Genomic DNA, 18,856 nt, shown 5'->3' on the forward strand with positions numbered 1-18,856 from the left:
GGGAATTTTTTTCTCAACAATGTATATAAAGAAATTAATTTTATTGAACTGATACAAATATATGAAGGTATGGAATAGGGAGATGCTTTGGAGAAAAGAATATATGTCTTAAAATTAATCTTTAATTGCTGTTATCAATGCAAGTCAATTGCAAGGCAATTGAAATATATATTAATGCTAAATATATATTAAATTTAAAATTTATTAAAATCAGGCAATAAAAGAGAAAATGCTAATTTTTTTTTTTTTTTTTTTTTGTCTGAGAGCACAGCACCTTAGCATAGCAAGAGTCTCCGGCTGCTGAGCCAGCTCTTTCAAGCTGTTTTCTCTTCTCTCAGGCCCTTTTTTTCCTTAAAATTTAAATGCACCAAACCTCTTAAAGTTCCAAAATGCTTTTATAACAGACACTGTACTCAATGCTGTTAGTTACGTCCACACAGGCATTTTTATCCTCTTCCTTGCTAACAAAGTCAGAATTTATTCACTCCTTGGGTGTTCAGGTACTTAAAGAGAGGCTGGGCCCACTCTGCCTTTGTCAGGTAAACGGTCCTGGTAATTTTATTTCCTTTACCAGTGAATGATTAACTGAAGTTAACTTGGGGATTCTGAGGAAGATTTTCCTCATAGTTTAAAAAGAAACATGAGTAAGATGTTATGGACTGAATTGTGTCCCCCTATTTTAATATGAAAACCTAATCCCAATATGACTGTATTTGTAGACAGCTCTATAATGAGGTCATAAAAGTTATATAAGGTCATAAGGGCAGGGTCTTAACCCAATAGGACCATTGTCCTTATAAGTGGACACCAGACTCTCTCCCTTCACACTAGCATAAAGGAAATGTCACTCGAGAAGGCAGTGGCTGTCTACAAGCTAGGGAGAGAGCTCTCACCAGAAACCGAATTTACTGGTGCTTTGATCATGGACTTCTAACCTCCAGAACTGAGAGAAAATAAATGTCTGTTGTTGAAGTCACCTGATCTGTGGCATTTTGTTATGGCAGCCCTAACATACTAATACATAAGGGGAACATTCTCTTTCTCTTTCCAGGTTTGGGACGTGGCTGTGTGAAAAGGTGCTGATTGGAGCTCCCACAGTTATCTTGCGTTTATGAAAGAACAATCCTGAGCGCATAAGCTGACAGGCTGAGGATATCATTTGGAGAGAAAGAATCTGAGTCTTTGATGATTTCACAAACTTCTACATAAACCAAACCTGCCTCTCCCCACCCATTCAGCTTGTCACTGAGTTGGATTCCTTCCTGATTACATACCAACTGATAGAGCTCCGATGATGGTAACAGTGATGGCTCCAACTGTGGGTGGGTGTGAGAGTACAGGAGCCACAGAGACTGTCTATATATACACAAATGTCTTTGATCAGGGACTGCCTGAACAAATTTTGCCATTGGAAAACTCCTCAGTATTTAACATAAATACTCCATGCTACACTGCTTAGAATACGTCTTATCTTAGGTAGCACTGGCCCTTAATAGAGTATAAATATCCATCTCATAAAATTTTAATCTATTTTAAAATTTAATTTGGAGAAAATATTTAGGCTATCACTATTTCACACAGACGCTAAGCCCTGAGACAAGCCAGCGGGCTCCAGGCCAGCCTGTGACTTTCTTGGCATAGAAGAGGTTTGGTTCTTAAACAGCTCAATAGGAGCTAATACTAGAGGTCCATATTGCTCCCAGTGATGGGCAACCTTTTGAGCTTGGTGTGTCAAACTTCGCCAAAAAACTGAGCATAACTCGGGTAGTGTGTCACTTTGAGGAAAAAACATTATTTCGCAAATGTTTCATCCTCAGGAGCAGCAAATGTTTCATCCTCGGCATGTGGCCGCCTCAGCGGCCACGTGTCATCAGAAATGGCTACGCGTGTCAGTGCTGACATGCGTGTCATAGGTTCGCCATCACTGCATGCCCTTCATGGCATCAGTGAAGGCAACCTGCCCACCTCACGGTCCCTGCTGCTCAGTTCAGGACATAAGCTAGTTCTGTCAGGCAGGTTCATGAACAATGGGATGCCCAAGGGCAAGCTGTGAGCTGCTATTTGCCTCTGTATTATGTGTTGTTTCTTTTACTGTTTTGTGGCCTGGGCCCAGAGCAATACATGTTTGGTTTTATCCTAGGCCCTATGAAAAGACCTTCTTATATCTTTTATTTACTTTTTAAATCCTCACCCAAGGACATGTTTGCATTGATTTTTAGAGATATAAGAAGGGGGAGAGAGAGAGACAGAGAGAGAAACGTTGATGTGAGAGAGAAACATCAATTGGTTGCCTCTCATACACACCCTGACTGGGGATCAAACCTGCCAGTCAAACCTACCACCTTTTGGTGTACCGGACAATGCTCCAACCAACTGAGACACCTGGTCAGGGCCTTTCTTTTATCTTTAAAATACATACATATATATATATATATATATATATATATATATATATATATATATATATATATTTAATTGATTTCAGATAGAGGAAGGGAGAAGGAGAGATAGATACATTGATGAGAGAGAAACATTGATGGGCTGCCTCCTGCATGCCCCCTACTAGGGATTGAGCCCACGACCCGGGCATGTGCCTTGACCAGGAATTGAACCAGCGACCTATTAGTGCATGGGATGACACTCAACCATCTGAGCCACACTGGCTGGACTTTTTTTTTTTTTTTTTTTTTAATCCTCATCTGGAGAAAGGAAGGGAGAGCGAGAGAGAATGATAGCCTGAGTGAGATACAGAGAGGGAGAGAAACATTGTTGGGTTGCCTCCTGCTTACACCCCAACTGGGGATTAAATCCACAACCTAGATATGTGCCCTGACTTAAATTGAATCCACAATCTTTTGGTGTATGGGATGATGCTCCAAATAACTGAGCCACTTGGTCAGTGACCCTTCCTATATCTTTTAATCCTAGCAATTATTCTAAGGTAGGTGTTAGGATACTTTTTTTACAGAGATATCAGGTAACTTGTCTGAGGTAACCAAGAGAATATGTGGCAAAAGTCAGGATATAAAAGATCAACTCCAAAATTTGTATTATTAAATATTTCAATCAATTGCCATGGTGAAATATTACATGATAGAGGGGATGCTAAGATACTTTTCTTTCCAGGATAAGGTAAAAAGGACTGTAAAGGAGAGATAAACTCTGGGTAAACCCTGACATAGTAAAAGTATAATTCACTTAATTTTTTTTTATTCTTACAATCTTTGATGATCTATGTGTTGGACTTTTCAGGGGGTTCCAGTTAGGAAGCTGGGGCCTTAGAGAGCTTTCCATTGTTTGTATCTGCCCAGCATGTCCTGCTCCCATTCCTCCTATAATAGCACACTCTAGCTTCCTCCATGTGGTTCTGGTAGGACCGCCCATCACATTATTCTGTTCCCTTGACTAAGTGGATGGTCTAGGAGTGGATATGTTACCCAAGTCAGGTCAGTGACCGATTGTTAATCCACTGAAGACAGTGAGAGGTCAGCCCTCTCCTGTCTCTGAGATTATTAAAATTTGCATCAGCATCAATAGACAACCATGTTTCCGACTTCTCAGAAAGGGCCTGTATGCAGTAGTAGAGAATTGGTGAAGAAAGATGAGAGCCAGAGATTGAGAGACAATCTTAGTGGCAACAGAGTTCCTGGTTCCAATTCCTGGTACCCAGAAAAGACTTGTTTCTTGTGGGAGGTTTTTTGATTATATGAAATGTCTCAGTGCCTTTCCAGTAAGTGTCACCTAACCTTTTTATGCATTTCTGTCACTTGCACCAAAATAATATTGACTATAGTAGATTTCGGAGACTGAGTAATACAGGAACACCTGATCTTAAACTACAATTTCCAAAGTAACATGATAAAGTTACAACTTGGGTAAGTGACAACAATCTCAGGTATTTGTTGTGTGTTTGCAAGGCTTCTAGGGTTCCTAGGTTGTGGTGATACTTGGAGTCAGCTATAATGGGACTGGCAGCTTATTAATTTCTGAGATTTAGAGAATGATTCACTTGAATTGAAATGGAAGTATAATGTCCTCAGGGCAAGGCCACAGCCGAAGGAGGCTGGTGCTAAGGTAAGGGCTGTACAGGCACACAATACAAATTAAACAAAAATCCAGTCATATGATCCTGGTAGATATTCAGAGAGAGGTTAGGGTTAGTATTTCAGAAACACCATAGGTGCTAAGCAGTTCATCACAAATATCAGATTTGTGACAGAAAAAAAAGAATAGCACATGGCTTCATTCATCAAGCTTTAACCTTTTGCACTCGGATGTCGAGTGTGACTCAACACGGTTAGCATTAGAATAAAGGAATAGAGAAAAAAGTAAGCGAGTGCAAAGGGTTAATTGCACAGATACTGTCATTAGAAATTGTGCCTATGACCCAGGTTTAGTTTTGACTGGCATTAGACCCAATCTGAGATAAAGATGTAGAATTGTATAATGTGGCAGGACTGTATTCCATGGAAATATATCCTGGATAAACTCTGACATAGTAAAAGTAGAATTCACTTAATTTCTTTTTATTCTTTTAGCTTAGTGAAATAGGGGGAAAGGTAAAAATGAGAATGATTAAGAAGAGAAACAGAATGACTTAATAAATGGGTCAGGCCAATTAAAGTTCAGCACTCCTAAAAATAATGAGTGTCTGGGACTAATTAAAAAAAAATGTAAGGGCATGTAGATCTTTGGACACATTTACTATTTAAAAATATTCCTTTGAAAAGAGCAGTGACTTCGAATAAATTGCAAATTTGCTTTATAATAAGTCAGGGATCAGGTACATCACCTGTAGGTAAAAGTAGAGCATTACAATTTGCCTATTTCATCCTCTGCAAGGCCAGTAGCATCCACCAATCTACAATTTAAAACATCTATAATATGGGTCTCTCTTCGTGTTTTACAAAAGTTTTTTAAGTGTTGAGATATCCTGGCATTTTAAAAGTATTACATAAGAGAAGGAAAGAATATTGTGTAATGAGAAATCTTGTTAAATGTCTATTTTGACTGCTTCTATTCTTCCTATTATGATAGTGTTCTATTACAGTAACTGTTAAACTTAGTCGTATCCTAGATAATCCAGGCAAAATAAACACCAACCTATTTCCTGGACCTGAGTTAAATAAGTCCTCTTGACTATGTGACAATGAGGAATCTCTTTATCCTTATGCCTCTTGACTATGTGACAATGAGGAATCTGATTATCCTAAATATGTCCCCTTGACTATGTGACAAAGAGGAATATGATTATCCCTTGTGGATTAATTTCCCTGACCATAAATAGTTATTTTTCCATGTAGATCATGTGATAACTACCAGGAGATATTTGAGACACTGAGCTCTCTTAGACAAGAAAAAACAGAATTATAATCCCTGGATCTCTTTCATAATAAATATTAAAATAAAGCTTTTGTAAGTGCTTTGAAAGAATAAAGAGAAGAAAAAAAATACCGCCACCTCCCTCAAAGAAAGAATGCAGTAGCCTGTCTGACATCTGTTAGAATAAAATAATTTATATAGGCATACATAAGCCCTATATTAAATATAGGATGTAAGTCCAATGAGGATAAAATGTAAGACACATTTCATAGTTCTGCCATTTTCCTTCATACATATTAATGATTAAACACAAAACTTAGAGATATATAGAACTGTATCAACAACAGCAGATTACTCTTTATTCAAGCACTCTGCTGAGGACTGAACCGTTTCCCTGAAATTCATATATTGAAGGCCTAACTGTCAATGTGATGATATTTGGAATAGGGTTTGGGGAGATAGTTAGGTGTAGATGCTGTCATGAGGTTGATGTCCTCATGATATGATTAGTATCCTTATAAGAAAAATCTCTCTCTCTCTCTCTCTCTCTCTCTCTCTCTCTCTCTCTCCCCCTTTCTCTCTCTCTTTCTCTCTTGGGAGGATACAGTCTCTCTCTCTCTCTCTCTCTCTCTCTCTCTCTCTCTCTCTCTCTCTCTCTCTCTCTTTCTCTCTTTCTCTCTATTTCTCATGTGAGGAAACAGTGAGAAGGCAGCAATCTACTAGACAGCAAGAGGACCTTGACTAATAACTGAATCTGTTGGCACCTTGATTTTAGACTTCCTAGCTTCCGGAACTGTGAGAAATACACGTCTGCTGTTTAAGCCACTCAGTCTATGGTATTTTTTTAAAGCAATCCAAGTTGACTAATATATTCCATAGATCATTCAAAGAGACGCACTATTACCATGGGCTATAAAATAGACCCCTATAAATTTAAAAGAAATGAAATCATATAGAGTGTGTTCTCTAACTATATTGAAATCAAATAAGAAATCAATGAAATAAAAACCAAAAAAATACATGGAAATTAAACAACACCCTTCTAAGTAATCTATGGGTCAAAGAGAAAGTCTCAATGAAAATTAAATATACACAGAGCTGAATGGAAACAAAAACACAACATGTCAATATATTTGGGATGCTCCTAAAGCAGTGATTAGAGGGAATTTTATAGCATGAAAATAGTTACAAGTGAGTAAAGGTTTCAAAAGAAATATTTTTAAGTTTCAATGTCAAGAAACTACAAAAGCCTGGCTGGTGTGGCTCAGTAGTTGAGTGTCAACCTAAGAACTGAGAAGGCATAGTTGAATTCCTGGTCAGGGCACATGCCGGGTATCTGGCTTGATCCCCAGTAGGGGGCTTACAGGAGGTGGCCCATCGGTGATTCTCTCTCATCATTGATGTATCTCCCTCTCTCCCTCTTCTTTCCTCTTTCTGAAAAAAATAAAGACATATTTAAAAAAAATAAACTACAAAAGAAGAGCAAAATAAAAAATATTAATTTTAAAAAGAAGCAAAATAAACACAAAGCAAGCAGAAGAAAATGGAAAGATAAAGCAGAAAATCAATTAAATTGAAAACAGAAAAACAATAGAGAAAAACAGTTAAGCAAGTATCTGGTTCTTCAAAGAAAGAAAATAAAATTACAAATTCAACAGCTTAGAAAAAAGGACCAATCCTATCTAATAAAAGAGTAAATTTGTAAATTGACCATCACTCCAAGACACAAGATGGCCACCCCCATGTGATCAAAGATGGCTGCCCCCATGTGGACACAAGATGGCCGCCACAAGATGGCCAGCAGGGGAGGGCAGTTGTGGGCAGTTAGGGGTGACCAGGTCAGCAGAGGAGGGCAGTTGGGGGTGACCATGCCAGCAGAGGAGGGCAGTTGGGGGAGACCAGGCCAGCAGAGGAGGGCAGTTGAGGGAGACCAGGTCTCCAGGGGAGGGCAGTTGTGGGCGATCAGGCCAGCAGGGAGGGCAGTTAGGGTGACCAGGCCAGCAGAGGAGGGCAGTTAGGGGTGATCAAGCTGGCAGAGGAGGGCAGTTGGGGGTGACCAGGCCTGCAGGGGAGGGCAGTTGGGGGGTCTAGGCCAACAGAGGAGGGCAGTTGGGGGAGACCAGGTCAGCAGGGGAGGGCAGTTGGTGGGGAACAGGCCTGCAGGGGAGGGCAGTGTGGGGGACCAGGCCAGCAGGGGAGGGCAGTTGTGGGGGACCAGGCCGGCAGGGGAGGGCAGTTAGGGGTGACCAGGCTGGCAGAGGAGGGCAGTTGGGGGTGACCAGGCCTGCAGGGGAGGGCAGTTGGGGGGTCTAGTCCAACAGAGGAGGGCAGTTGGGGGAGACCAGGTCAGCAGGGGAGGGCAGTTGAGGGGGACCAGGCTGGCAGGGGAGGGCAGTTAGGGGTGATCAGGCTGGCAGAGGAGGGCAGTTGGGGGTGACCAGGCCTGCAGGGGAGGGCAGTTGGGGGGGACCAGGTCAGCAGGGGAGGGCAGTTGGGGGGGACCAGGCCGGCAGGGGAGGGCAGTTAGGGGTGATCAGGCTGGCAGAGGAGGGCAGTTGGGGGTGACCAGGCCTGCAGAGGAGGGCAGTTGGGGGGTCTAGGCCAACAGAGGAGGGCAGTTGGGGGAGACCAGGTCAGCAGGGGAGGGCAGTTGGGGGGGACCAGGCCGGCAGGGGAGGGCAGTTAGGGGCAATTGGGCCAGCCGGGGAGCAGTTAGGTGTCGATCAGGCTGGCAGGGGAGTGGTTAGGGGGTGATCAGGCTGGCAGGCAGAAGTGGTTAGGGGCTATCAGGCAGAGTCAGGCGAGCAGTTGGGAGCCAGCAGTCCTGGATTGTGAGAGGGATGTCCGACCGCCCGTTTAGGCCGGATCCCACTGGGATCCGGCCTAAACGGGCGGTCGGACATCCCTCAAGGGGTCCCAGATTGGAGAGAGTGCAGGCTGGACTGAGGGACACCCCCCGCCCCCCCACCCCGTGCATGAATTTCGTGCACCGGGCCTCTAGTTTTTAAATAAAAATATATATTTTTAAAAAGAATAAAATTATGTAATCAAGAAATTGAAAAAAGCATTTCTCAAACCCAATACCCACTCATGATAAAAACACTCAGCAAGATAGAAATAGAGGGTATTTACCTCTACATAATACAAATCATATTCCAGTATGAAAACTGTAGGTAACTTAATGGTGAAAAAATGGAATGTTTTCACCTCAGGTCAGAAACAAAGCAAGAATGTCTACTATAACCACTCTTATTCAACATAGTAGTGGGCATTCCTGCCACTGGAATAACAAAAAGAGATAAAATGCATATAAAGTGGAAAGAAAGAAATAAAACTTTTTCTGGTTACAGATGACATGATTGTCCTCAGAGAAAACCTTGAAAAATTACATCCCCACTCCCTATAACTAATTAGTGAGTTCATCAAGATTGCAGGTTACAACATCAACACATACAAATCAATTACATATCTATATACTAACAATAAATGTGAAAAGAACCAAAAAACTCAATACCATTTATAATTGTTCCAAATAAAATAGTAACATATATACTGAGTGGCCAGATTATTAAAATCTCTGAATGCATAATAATCTGGCCACTCAGTGTGTGTGTGTGTGTGTGTGTGTGTGTGTGTGTGTGTGTGTGTATTAGAGGCCTGGTGCATGAATTCGTGCATGGATGGGGTCCGGCCAGCCTGGCCAGGGGGAGGGGACATAGGCGGTTGGCCGGCCTGCCTGCTGGTCAAACTCCTGGTCGAGGGGACAATTTGCATATTAGCCTTTTATTATACAGGATATACACTGAGTGGCCAGATTATTATGCATTCAGAGATCATAATAATCTGGCCACTCAGTGTACATTTAACAATGTACAAGATCTGCATGTAACAATTATAGTGTTGAAAAAACAAATCAAATAAGATAAAACTAAATGGAGAGACATACTCTGTTCATGGACAGGAAAACTCAACATGGTAAAAATGTCCATTCTCCCTAAATTAATCTATAGGATTCATGTAATTCCTATAAAAATCCCAGAAAACTCTTTTTGTAATCATAGACAAGCTTTTTCAAATATTCACATGGAAGGATACCAACCCTAGAATAGCTAAAACTATCTTGACAAAGTAGAATATAGAAACATTCTACTTGATAGTAAGGTTTACTCTGTAGCTGTAGTAATTAAGATAGTGTATGGTATTAGAGAAAATATAGATATACTAGTATAAAGCTGTACAACAGAATGGAGAATCCAAAAATAGAACCATGTAAATATGATCAAGTTATTTTTGACAAAGGCTGTAAAGCAATCCGGTAGAGGAAGTATATATCCTTTAGAATAAAGGGCAGTGGAACAAGTGGACATCCATAGGCAAAAAAATAAAACTCACCATAAACCTAATAGCAACTCAAAGTGAATTACAGACAATCTACATGCAAATTTACTAAAATGCAAAACAAAAAGTTTAGGAAAAACAGCATAGGAGCACATATTTAGGATCGAGGACTCAGCATTGAATTCTCAGACTTGACACCAAACTATGATTCAGAAAATGAAAATTCATAGGTTAGATCTCAAAGAAATTAAAACCATTTGCTCTGTGAAAACCCATGTCATGTGGATGAAAAGACAAGCTACAGATTTGGAGAATGAAAATATTTACAAACTACATATCTGCCAAAAGAGTTGTATTTAGAAAATATAAAGAACTTTCAAAACTGAACAGTAAAAAAAATCAAATTAGAAAATGGGAAAAGGATATCAAAAGACATTTCACTAACAAGGACATACAGATGGTAGACAGGCACATGAAACAGTGTTCAACATTATTAGCTGTGAGGAGAATGCACATTTAAACTACAGTGATCCATAGCTGCACACCTAATGCGATGGTTAAAATAAAAAACAGTGATGACATCAAAGATGCCGAAAGACTGGATCACTCATATTTTGCTTGTGAGAAAGTAAAATGGTACAGGCACTCTAAAATTCAGTTTGGCAGCTTCTTATACACCTAAATATGCAATTACCATAGGATCCCACTACTTCACTCTGGGCATTTATCCCAGAGAAATGAAAAATTATGTTCACACAAAAACCTATACAAGACTGTACTTTGCAGTTTATGTGTAATAGCTAAAAAATGGAATCCTCCAAGTTATTCTTCAACAGATGAATGGTTAAACAAACTGAGATACATATACCAGGTAACACTACTCAGTAATATAAAGGAAGACAGTATTGATACAACTTGGATGGCTCTCTAGGGTGAGTTATACTGAATGGCAAAGCCAGTCTCATGAGGTTACGTACTGTATGATTCCATTTATATAATATACATTTAATTTTTTTTTCATTTAAATATCTTTTCATAACACAATTTTAGAAATGGAAGAGAAATTAATACTTGTCTAAGAAAAGGGGATGTGGAGGGCAAAACAAGGGATCCTTGTTGTTTTAGTGATATTTGATATTTTAATGGATGCTTGAACAAAGAAGTGGTACATATACACAATGGAAGACTACTCAGCCATAAAAAAGGTGAAATATTGCCATTAGCAACATGGATGGATTTGGAGAGATTTTACTAAGTAAAATAAGTCAGATGAAAAAGGACAAACCCAAATGATTTCACTTGTATTTGGGATATAAAACAAAAAGCAACCAATAAACAAAACAAATAAATAAATAGTCACAGATACATAAACCTACATAGGTGATAAAATTTTATATAACTTAACATACACACATACACTCCCCAAAGAGGACAATTACAAGTGGGGAAAGCTGAATAAAATTATAAAATTAGTGAGTTATATCAATGTTCATGTCTTAGTTGTGATATACTGTAGTTTGTACAAAATATATAAGAAGTATACAGGATCTCTCTACGTTATTCTTACAACTGCATTTGAATCTACAGTCATTTCAATAAAAATATCAATTAAAACATAAACCAAGGCTCCTCTTCTCACTAAATATTATTTTGTTTGGAGAACGTCTTTAGGTTTTTATAAAGATGCCATTTATGTTAGCATGTAATGAACTCACTGTTATTAAAAGAAGTAATATATAAATATTTAAAAAATAAACTTGGAAATCCTCTTACTCATCATTTCCTTCCTTCTCTGTTTATACTAAGACATACTGCATGCAAATTTTAAAGTAACTCATATGTATTTTGATGTTCACAAAACAAAAGGAAAATAATTGCACTTAAGACAACTTACTATACAAACTTACAATTAGTAAATATATAAAGTAGATGAGGATTCGTTGCATTAAAAGTACTTTTATAGTTTATAAGGTAATTTACTGCTTATTACTTTTAACAGTGAACTTTCCTGGTTTATTAAAAAAATGTAGCTGAATTTAAATGTGACAAGAAGAAGCGTTCCTGGCTCAACCTTCCTGATACAACAAAAGTCAGGATAGCCTCCAGGGCAAGAGTGTTATTCGCAGTATTTGGAAGACTGAACTCTCCCCCTGCCACTGAGAAGCTACTTCATAATAGGGAAAGTATTGGTATAAGTCCTTGTTTGAATTCATAAAACTCTGATACACAACATTGTGCTCAGGAGCACTAGTGGCTTGGTCAGGCCATTTTTATGCAAATTAAGACATTTCTCACATTTAATTTCAGAGGATCTGAAACGAGGCAAATCATATTTCTTAGAAATCTCATCCGATTTCCAGTACTTTTCTACCACAATTACAGCAGTTCAACAGTTTGTTTAAAATTATTCTGTCCTTTACTGTGGGAAAGGTTTTTCTGTTTCATGATGTGTGTGCCTCCAATTGCTTGACCAAAGACTAAAAAACTGAAACTTCTTTAAAGAGCATAGTACTTGAATTATAAAAGTTTATGCTTCCTAAGTTCTAAGTAGTTTCTAAGGGAGTATTCTTAATTCACTTTTCCTCAGGAATGGGCAGTTAAATCTCTGCAGATGGAGTAATTTTCACATCTTAGATTATTTTCCTGATTGATTTTCCCCCCTTGATGGTCACTACTGAGCTAGCTAGAAATATTTATTCAGGATAAAAATGAAAGTTGTATTATTTAATGTGATAGGCTGAAAATAAGATAAAAAGGGGAGCTGACTTACAGCATCAAAGACAGAGTATTCTAAATATTGTATACAATTCTGTAAAAAGCTAGTAGCAGCAGTTGTCTTTTCCTATCTGTACAGTAAGTAAAACTCAGTCATTGGACACAGTTGTAACTGAAGGAAATTTCATGGGAATATTTTCAGATTACAATATGTCTATTGTGCCATCTGGAATTCTCTAAGAGTGACATTATTCTCAATATAGTGGCTCTTGGGTAAGACAACTTCCAGTATTTCACTTTCAGCTCAGAGCAAGAACAGTCTTTCTCATACAATACCAGTATAAGGTACATGCAACACACACATATATTTTATACACCTTTGTAGCACACTGCTTGAAATATATATATGTTGTAATGGACAATGAATTATTCTGTTGTAATGGACAATGCTTTGCAACTTAAAGCAACATACACTAAAATTTTTAATTAGCAGAGTTGAGGAAATAGGAGATTCCTAAAAGCTTAAAATTTCAGTTAGTCATGACAGAATAAAAATCATAATTCTTAGATTAGCAGACAGCAAATTACTTTTCAGTTGCTACACTTTCTCACTTCCATTCGGCTTTGAACATTTCAATTAAAAGACTGCTCTCTGTATTTTCTCTAGTGCTTTGAAACTGTATGTCTTCCTCCCTGTGGTACTATTGGGGAAAGAAAATATTTCTTTTACTTTCAATTTTATTCTGCTTAAAGTCAATAGATACCATTTGCATTTTGCAATTTTATTAGACTCCTTCTTAAAGTATTTTTTTATGTGTGAATTTGAATATAAAATTAAATACTTGCTTTGGATGACAGATTTCTAGAGTTTTCTCTTCCACAGAGTACAAAAGATTTTAAATAGATCACAAGTTCCATGGACATATTTTTTAAATAAAGTCTCATGATTTAAAACAGATCTTGGTATATGAACATGAACATTTGACACACTAAACTGATGTGTTTTTTTATTCCTGACATTCCTCCATCCCTTATTCTCAAGTTTATTTTAAACATAACCCACATCAGTTTGTTAAGTGTTTTAACCTATATATTTAATTATTTTTCATTTCATACATGCATGTACCTTTTTCCTACCTTGTATTTTCTGTTGTCAGAATAAAATTTTTATTAACAAAATTAACAAACTTATCAAAACATTTTCCTTATAGTTTTATAGTCAAAATTAGTTTCTGCAGTTATGTACAATGTTTTATAAACCCATTCCATTATTTAAACTCTTTTTACGAGAAGTCTATCTTGTCAGAGACATTCATGATCAAATACTTAGAAAATCTATAGTGCATGTGGAGTAGAGTATTTTGTTCAAATTTATATGCACTGATCTTGAAAGTTTTTTTTTTTTAACTACAAGAGAAGATGATACCCTGAGGGGTCTAATTTTCTTTGCCAACCACCTGAATAACATCAATTAACATTAATACACATGTTAGTATAACATCATCTGCTTTGAATATGTAAAAGAAAGTTGCAAATGCTGCAATTGAAAGAAAATCTGATTAAACAATACACTGAGCAATGTCATTATGTCAGACAGCTCTCATTAGGAGAATTGTTCCCCACTGAATCAAATATCATAATTAAAACATTAAAGATTTATAAAAACCTTAGTTTTTAAATTCAATTAAAAGAAAAAACATGTCACTAAAAATGTAATTTCAGTTTAGTACAATGACTGCTTGTAAATCATTGCAAACACTCATAATACGAGAATCATATGGAATAAATCTCCCAATGTATTTTATAGCATCAGATCTCATCTATTAACATTTCTTTCTGGCCAATACAAAACATTTCATTAATACATATGATATAGTCATATTGTAATGCTTTTCTTTTCTTTCAAATCAATTATTACTGCTTTGATAGCAAGTGGCTGAGAACATGAAACCCAAATAATAGTTTCTTATTTGCTGTGGAAAGCAGTGTCATTTTGAGAATAGTGGGTAATTTTTAAAGGTCACCTGGTATGGACTGCCATTTTCATTAACGCTACATTTTTCTGCAAATTTGTTTACAGATAGAGAGACACTTGAACCTCTTGGATTCGCCTTCCAAAAACAGGAAATGTTAGCATAAAAATGATTAAGTGCAATGTACTTTTGTTTTACTTTTATTTAATTTTACTTTTGTTAGAAGTATAACATTTAAAACATTTCTCTGATTCAGAGACCTTAAAAAACAGTCAAGCAAAATGAGATTTTTGCATACTTTCACTTTAAAAAAAAATTTAGTTAGCTAACGGTATTTCAGTGTATATATAGATTATCTGTTTGAGGTTACTTTCTTTAGAAAGAAAAAGCGCAGTGCAGAGAGACTGAATTCTTCATTAGCAAATGGAATTAGAAAGTTAAATTCTCAGGGACAGGACCTGGAAACAAGGCTGGCTTCATGGGCACGCAAACCTGTTCAGCTGCTCCAATGCTTAGAAGGGTCTCACACTCAGTTGAATGTGTGCTGTTGTTGAAATACTTAATAATTTTGAACAAAAGTCTCCACGTTTTCATTTTGCACCGAGACTTGCAAATTCAGTAGCTGGTTCTGCCTGGATGTTTGATTTTTACATGATGTTGACCGGTTTGAAACTAGTCTATAGTAACACAAGTAATTTGTTGATTCTTCTTCCCATTTTTATACTAACAAACGTCAATCTATTTACACATAGATTATTCACTGCTCAGGTGAAGTCCTCGGTTTATCTCTTAACACACTGCAAATGTCATTTTTACAAAAGTTAGCAAAAGAGAGGCACATATCTTCACATATTTTGGTCACAGACCCCCATGTAAGGTCTTTAAAACTCCATTTATATCTCATGGGGTTGAGGGAAGACAACATGAACAATCTAGTTTAAAAATTTGGACAAGAAAAAAACGTTTATATGATAAAATTGCATTAAAATGTTGATTCCTTACTGTGTCCTAATGTAATTGGTATTTGGAAATGTATTAGTGCCCTATTGCCTTCCCAACAGAAACTATACTGAATTAACAATTGTGTTGATCACATCCAAGGAAGTCCTCAAATTAAAGGTATTCATTTAATATCTTAAAGCCCAGTTAAGAAATTATTGACATCTAAAATCCAACGTGACAACCCAATTCATTTCTCAAGAGGGAAAAAGAGCAATCTGAAAACCTCTGGCAAAATAAGGGTGATAACTTGATGCTGAATCATTTCAACATTGATGAATCCAGCCTACTGCCTCAAATAGATAAGTAGTAAACCATTTCTAAGATTGCTCTCTCCAAACAATAAAAGCACACCCTTAAACTTGACATTTCCACAGTGATGAATCTTAGATGAAATCATATGAAATGTCAAAATAAAGACAGAAAATAATCAATAGTTGTGCAGATGAAGCTATGTAAGGTCAATAGTTTCATAATGTTTGTGACAGGCCACCCATGTTTTCTGTGTGACAATATTTTTTAATGTGCAATAACTCCAAAGCACTGAAAATTAATTTTTGAGATGGAATTACCTCTTGACAAGGATATAATTAAATTTATACTTTTTTTTTCCCCCCCTGAGAACACACAATGATGTGGTAAATAAGCTGCCCCTTCAAGGTCAGAAATACGTTAGGTTTCTAGGTCCAGAAAAAAGGCAGCAGCCCTTGGGTCCAAGGAGTGTCATTTCTCTCTCTCGTTCCCAGTTCTCAGCTAGACTAGTATGCTGTTGGCAGAATCACAGATTGTGCTGGACCCTCTTCCAAACTTCCCACAAGCTTATGTACTTTCCGAGAGAGGGCTATGCAGTCGAAAAGGAATATACACTTTGGGTGAAGAGACCTTTTCTCTCTGAGTTTTTAAAAAGGAAGGGGAGTGTGATAACATATTTCTCTTCGGCTACATTTTGCTTACTGTCTTTCTTTATCTTAATACATTTTTATTTATTTTTAGAGAGAGAAGAAAGTAGAGGGAGAGAGATAGAAATATCGATGAGAGAAACTGAGAAACATAAACATTGATCAGCTGTATCCTAGACTGGCTGCCTCCTGCATGCCCTCCCCTGGGGACTGAGCCAGCAACCCAGGCATGTGCCCGGACCTGGAATCGAACCTGTAACCTCCTGGTGTATAGGTCAACACTCAACTACTGAGGCACACCGCCTGGGCCTTATTGTCTTTCTTAAGGAAAAAATTCAAATCTTGATTTTACGCCAGAGAATATAGAATAAATTGGTCAACAGAAGATTAGAATTTAGTATATTTCAGATGCCACATTATATTTCGTCAAGTTTTGCCTTCTATTTTGTAAAAACATGTTAGCTTTACAACAGAGAAAGAAAAAAAAAACTACAAATCTAAAATCTACCTACATGTTTTTACTTTAATGCATCTGTTTATGTCATAGCAGTGTGTAATGGAGTACTACAAAAATCATTAAAAATGCCCCATTGTTAGATAATCTAGAGAATTAGTTTACTAATAAAATTATTGTGTTGTACTAAATGTTTCTATAGTCTCTGGTCTAAAATATGATAACATTTTATTTTCTGAGAGTGTTTAGTAAGATTATAAACCCATGACAATTTTGAGACAAAATGTCGATGATAGAGAAGAAGAAATAGAAAAGGAGAAGGGTGGGAGAAGGGAACTAAGCAGATAATTTATTCTTGATTTTAGAAAAAGTTTTTAAAATGAGATTTTGTAAAAATGGATTGATATTGCAGAGTCATCAGAAATTTTCAAGTAATTTATTGCTTGCACAAATATCTAAACAACCCCCAAATCATGACGTAACTAGTAAAGTCACATTTTGTATTTTCTATTTAAAATTTTTAATTGTATCATTTAACTTTACCTAATAGCTTGTCTTTAAACTAAAACAGGATATAGAAATACTTAGATAATATTAAGAAAAAATTATAGACATTATATATAAAATAAATTATTCTCCTGTTTTAAAAAAAGTGAAATACTGTGTATATTTTTTGATTCCATATTTGAAAGGAAGGAAAATATCATGGAACTGCTGAAAGAGTTTAGAATACTGATGTGATTAAGTAATGACAATTAGAAGTTGTTTTTTTAAAATATATAATGTAAAAGTAGAATTTTATTTAAATTTAAAATTGCTTTTTAACTGATGCTTTATGTGAAGAATGAATTAAGAGCCTTTTCTATTTTCACAGAGGATGCAACTAGATGAATGGTTTTAAGTTGAAACAAAAGTTAGACAAGTTACACACTAAGAAGTCTCTGTTTTGATAAACGTGCTACTAATGCTGTTAAGAGAACTTCTCTGTTAAGAACTCTATAACTGAAGGGATAGAGTAACATTAACTTTTGATCCTTTAGTTTTGGATGGATGGGCACCCGAGCGTTGTTCCAACTAGAGCTGAGGAGTTAGAGAATATTTTATTTTCAAATGAATTAAGGCTTAGGAGAACTCGGTTACGTAATTGAATCTCTGCCTTTAAATTACTAATTTTAAGTGAATCCTTCATACAATCTTAGATTAATTTTCCTCATCAATGAAATGGAATAGTGTTGCCTTCTAGTTAGTTTGTTAGAGCTCTTTCAATTCCATGTCCCTGTCCTCTTCTATTTGTCGTCTTTACATTTTGAGTTTTAAAACTATTCAGGACTTCAACATTATAATGTCCCATGATGGCATTATTTACTTCAGTTGGAGCCTGTGATTCCTCTATAGATGTATATATTTATCTTAAACAGACCTAAGCTCCTGACGATTCTGAACTCTCAATTATGTATGTATACACTGTGACCTAGACCTCTGGCTCTTGGCTCTCTTGCATATAAGAGGAGATAATTTTCAGAACTTCCTACAAGTCTTGAATTCAAGCTTCCCCACTGGCAAACCAAATGTGACCCCCTGTTCCGCTTCCACTTAAACTATAAGAGTTCTTTTCCAGTTGCTCCTTGTGTGTTGCTCCTTGGGATTCCGTATTGCCTTATACCTTGTCATTCCTCTCCTCCTCTTGCAAAGAGAAGGCCCATCTCCATGCAGCTCTAGGCATCCTGAAGGATTCTTCAGATGAATGTCAGCACTGTGCATTAGGAATAGCTAGGATTATTAGGAATTTAATTTTGAGGACATAAATTATAAAAAATAACTCCAATATAATGGACCAGTCTAGATAGCATGGGAGTTAAAAAAGCAAAGCCCAATTTTTGGTACTTTTAAACATTGTTTTTATAGATTTAAAATTCAAACATGCCTTTTAACACCAATCCTTTACTATAATAATTTTTTTCACCCAACGTACGCTGAAAATATACTTTCAAGTGGAAGAAAAAAGTCATTGAAGATATTGAGATTCATCTTTAGTGACAGAAAAATTACTGTAAGTCTACCTGTAAAAGCAGATGCAAAAGAAAAAAGAAAAAGCAGGGAAATGTAAAGACAAACTAGAATTTCCTGAACTTGCAAAGTGAAAACTAAAACACGTT

The 18,856-nt window shown here is 36.9% G+C and overlaps 1 protein-coding gene and 1 long non-coding RNA gene across 10 annotated transcripts in view; one reads left to right on the plus strand and one right to left on the minus strand.

Annotated features, from left to right (window-relative positions):
- The window catches only part of EPHA6 (EPH receptor A6), a 1,012,702-nt gene that overhangs the window by 511,930 nt on the left and 481,916 nt on the right, over nt 1-18,856 (minus strand). The window contains exon 6 of one of the 9 annotated variants that reach the window (XM_079767001.1): nt 2,470-6,756. The exons of the other annotated variants lie outside the window; for them this stretch is intronic. Within the exon in view, the coding sequence (XP_079623127.1) occupies nt 6,683-6,756 (74 nt within the window). The 3' untranslated portion in view covers nt 2,470-6,682. Of the gene's footprint in view, nt 1-2,469; nt 6,757-18,856 lie in introns of those variants that run through there. 9 annotated transcript variants of the gene reach the window in all.
- Nucleotides 1-18,856, plus strand: part of LOC307097097 — a 613,772-nt gene that overhangs the window by 306,229 nt on the left and 288,687 nt on the right. The gene's annotated exons all lie outside the window — the stretch shown is intronic.

This window comes from Cnephaeus nilssonii (assembly GCF_951640355.1).
Source record: "Cnephaeus nilssonii genome assembly, chromosome: 3".
NCBI lineage: Eukaryota > Metazoa > Chordata > Mammalia > Chiroptera > Vespertilionidae > Cnephaeus > Cnephaeus nilssonii.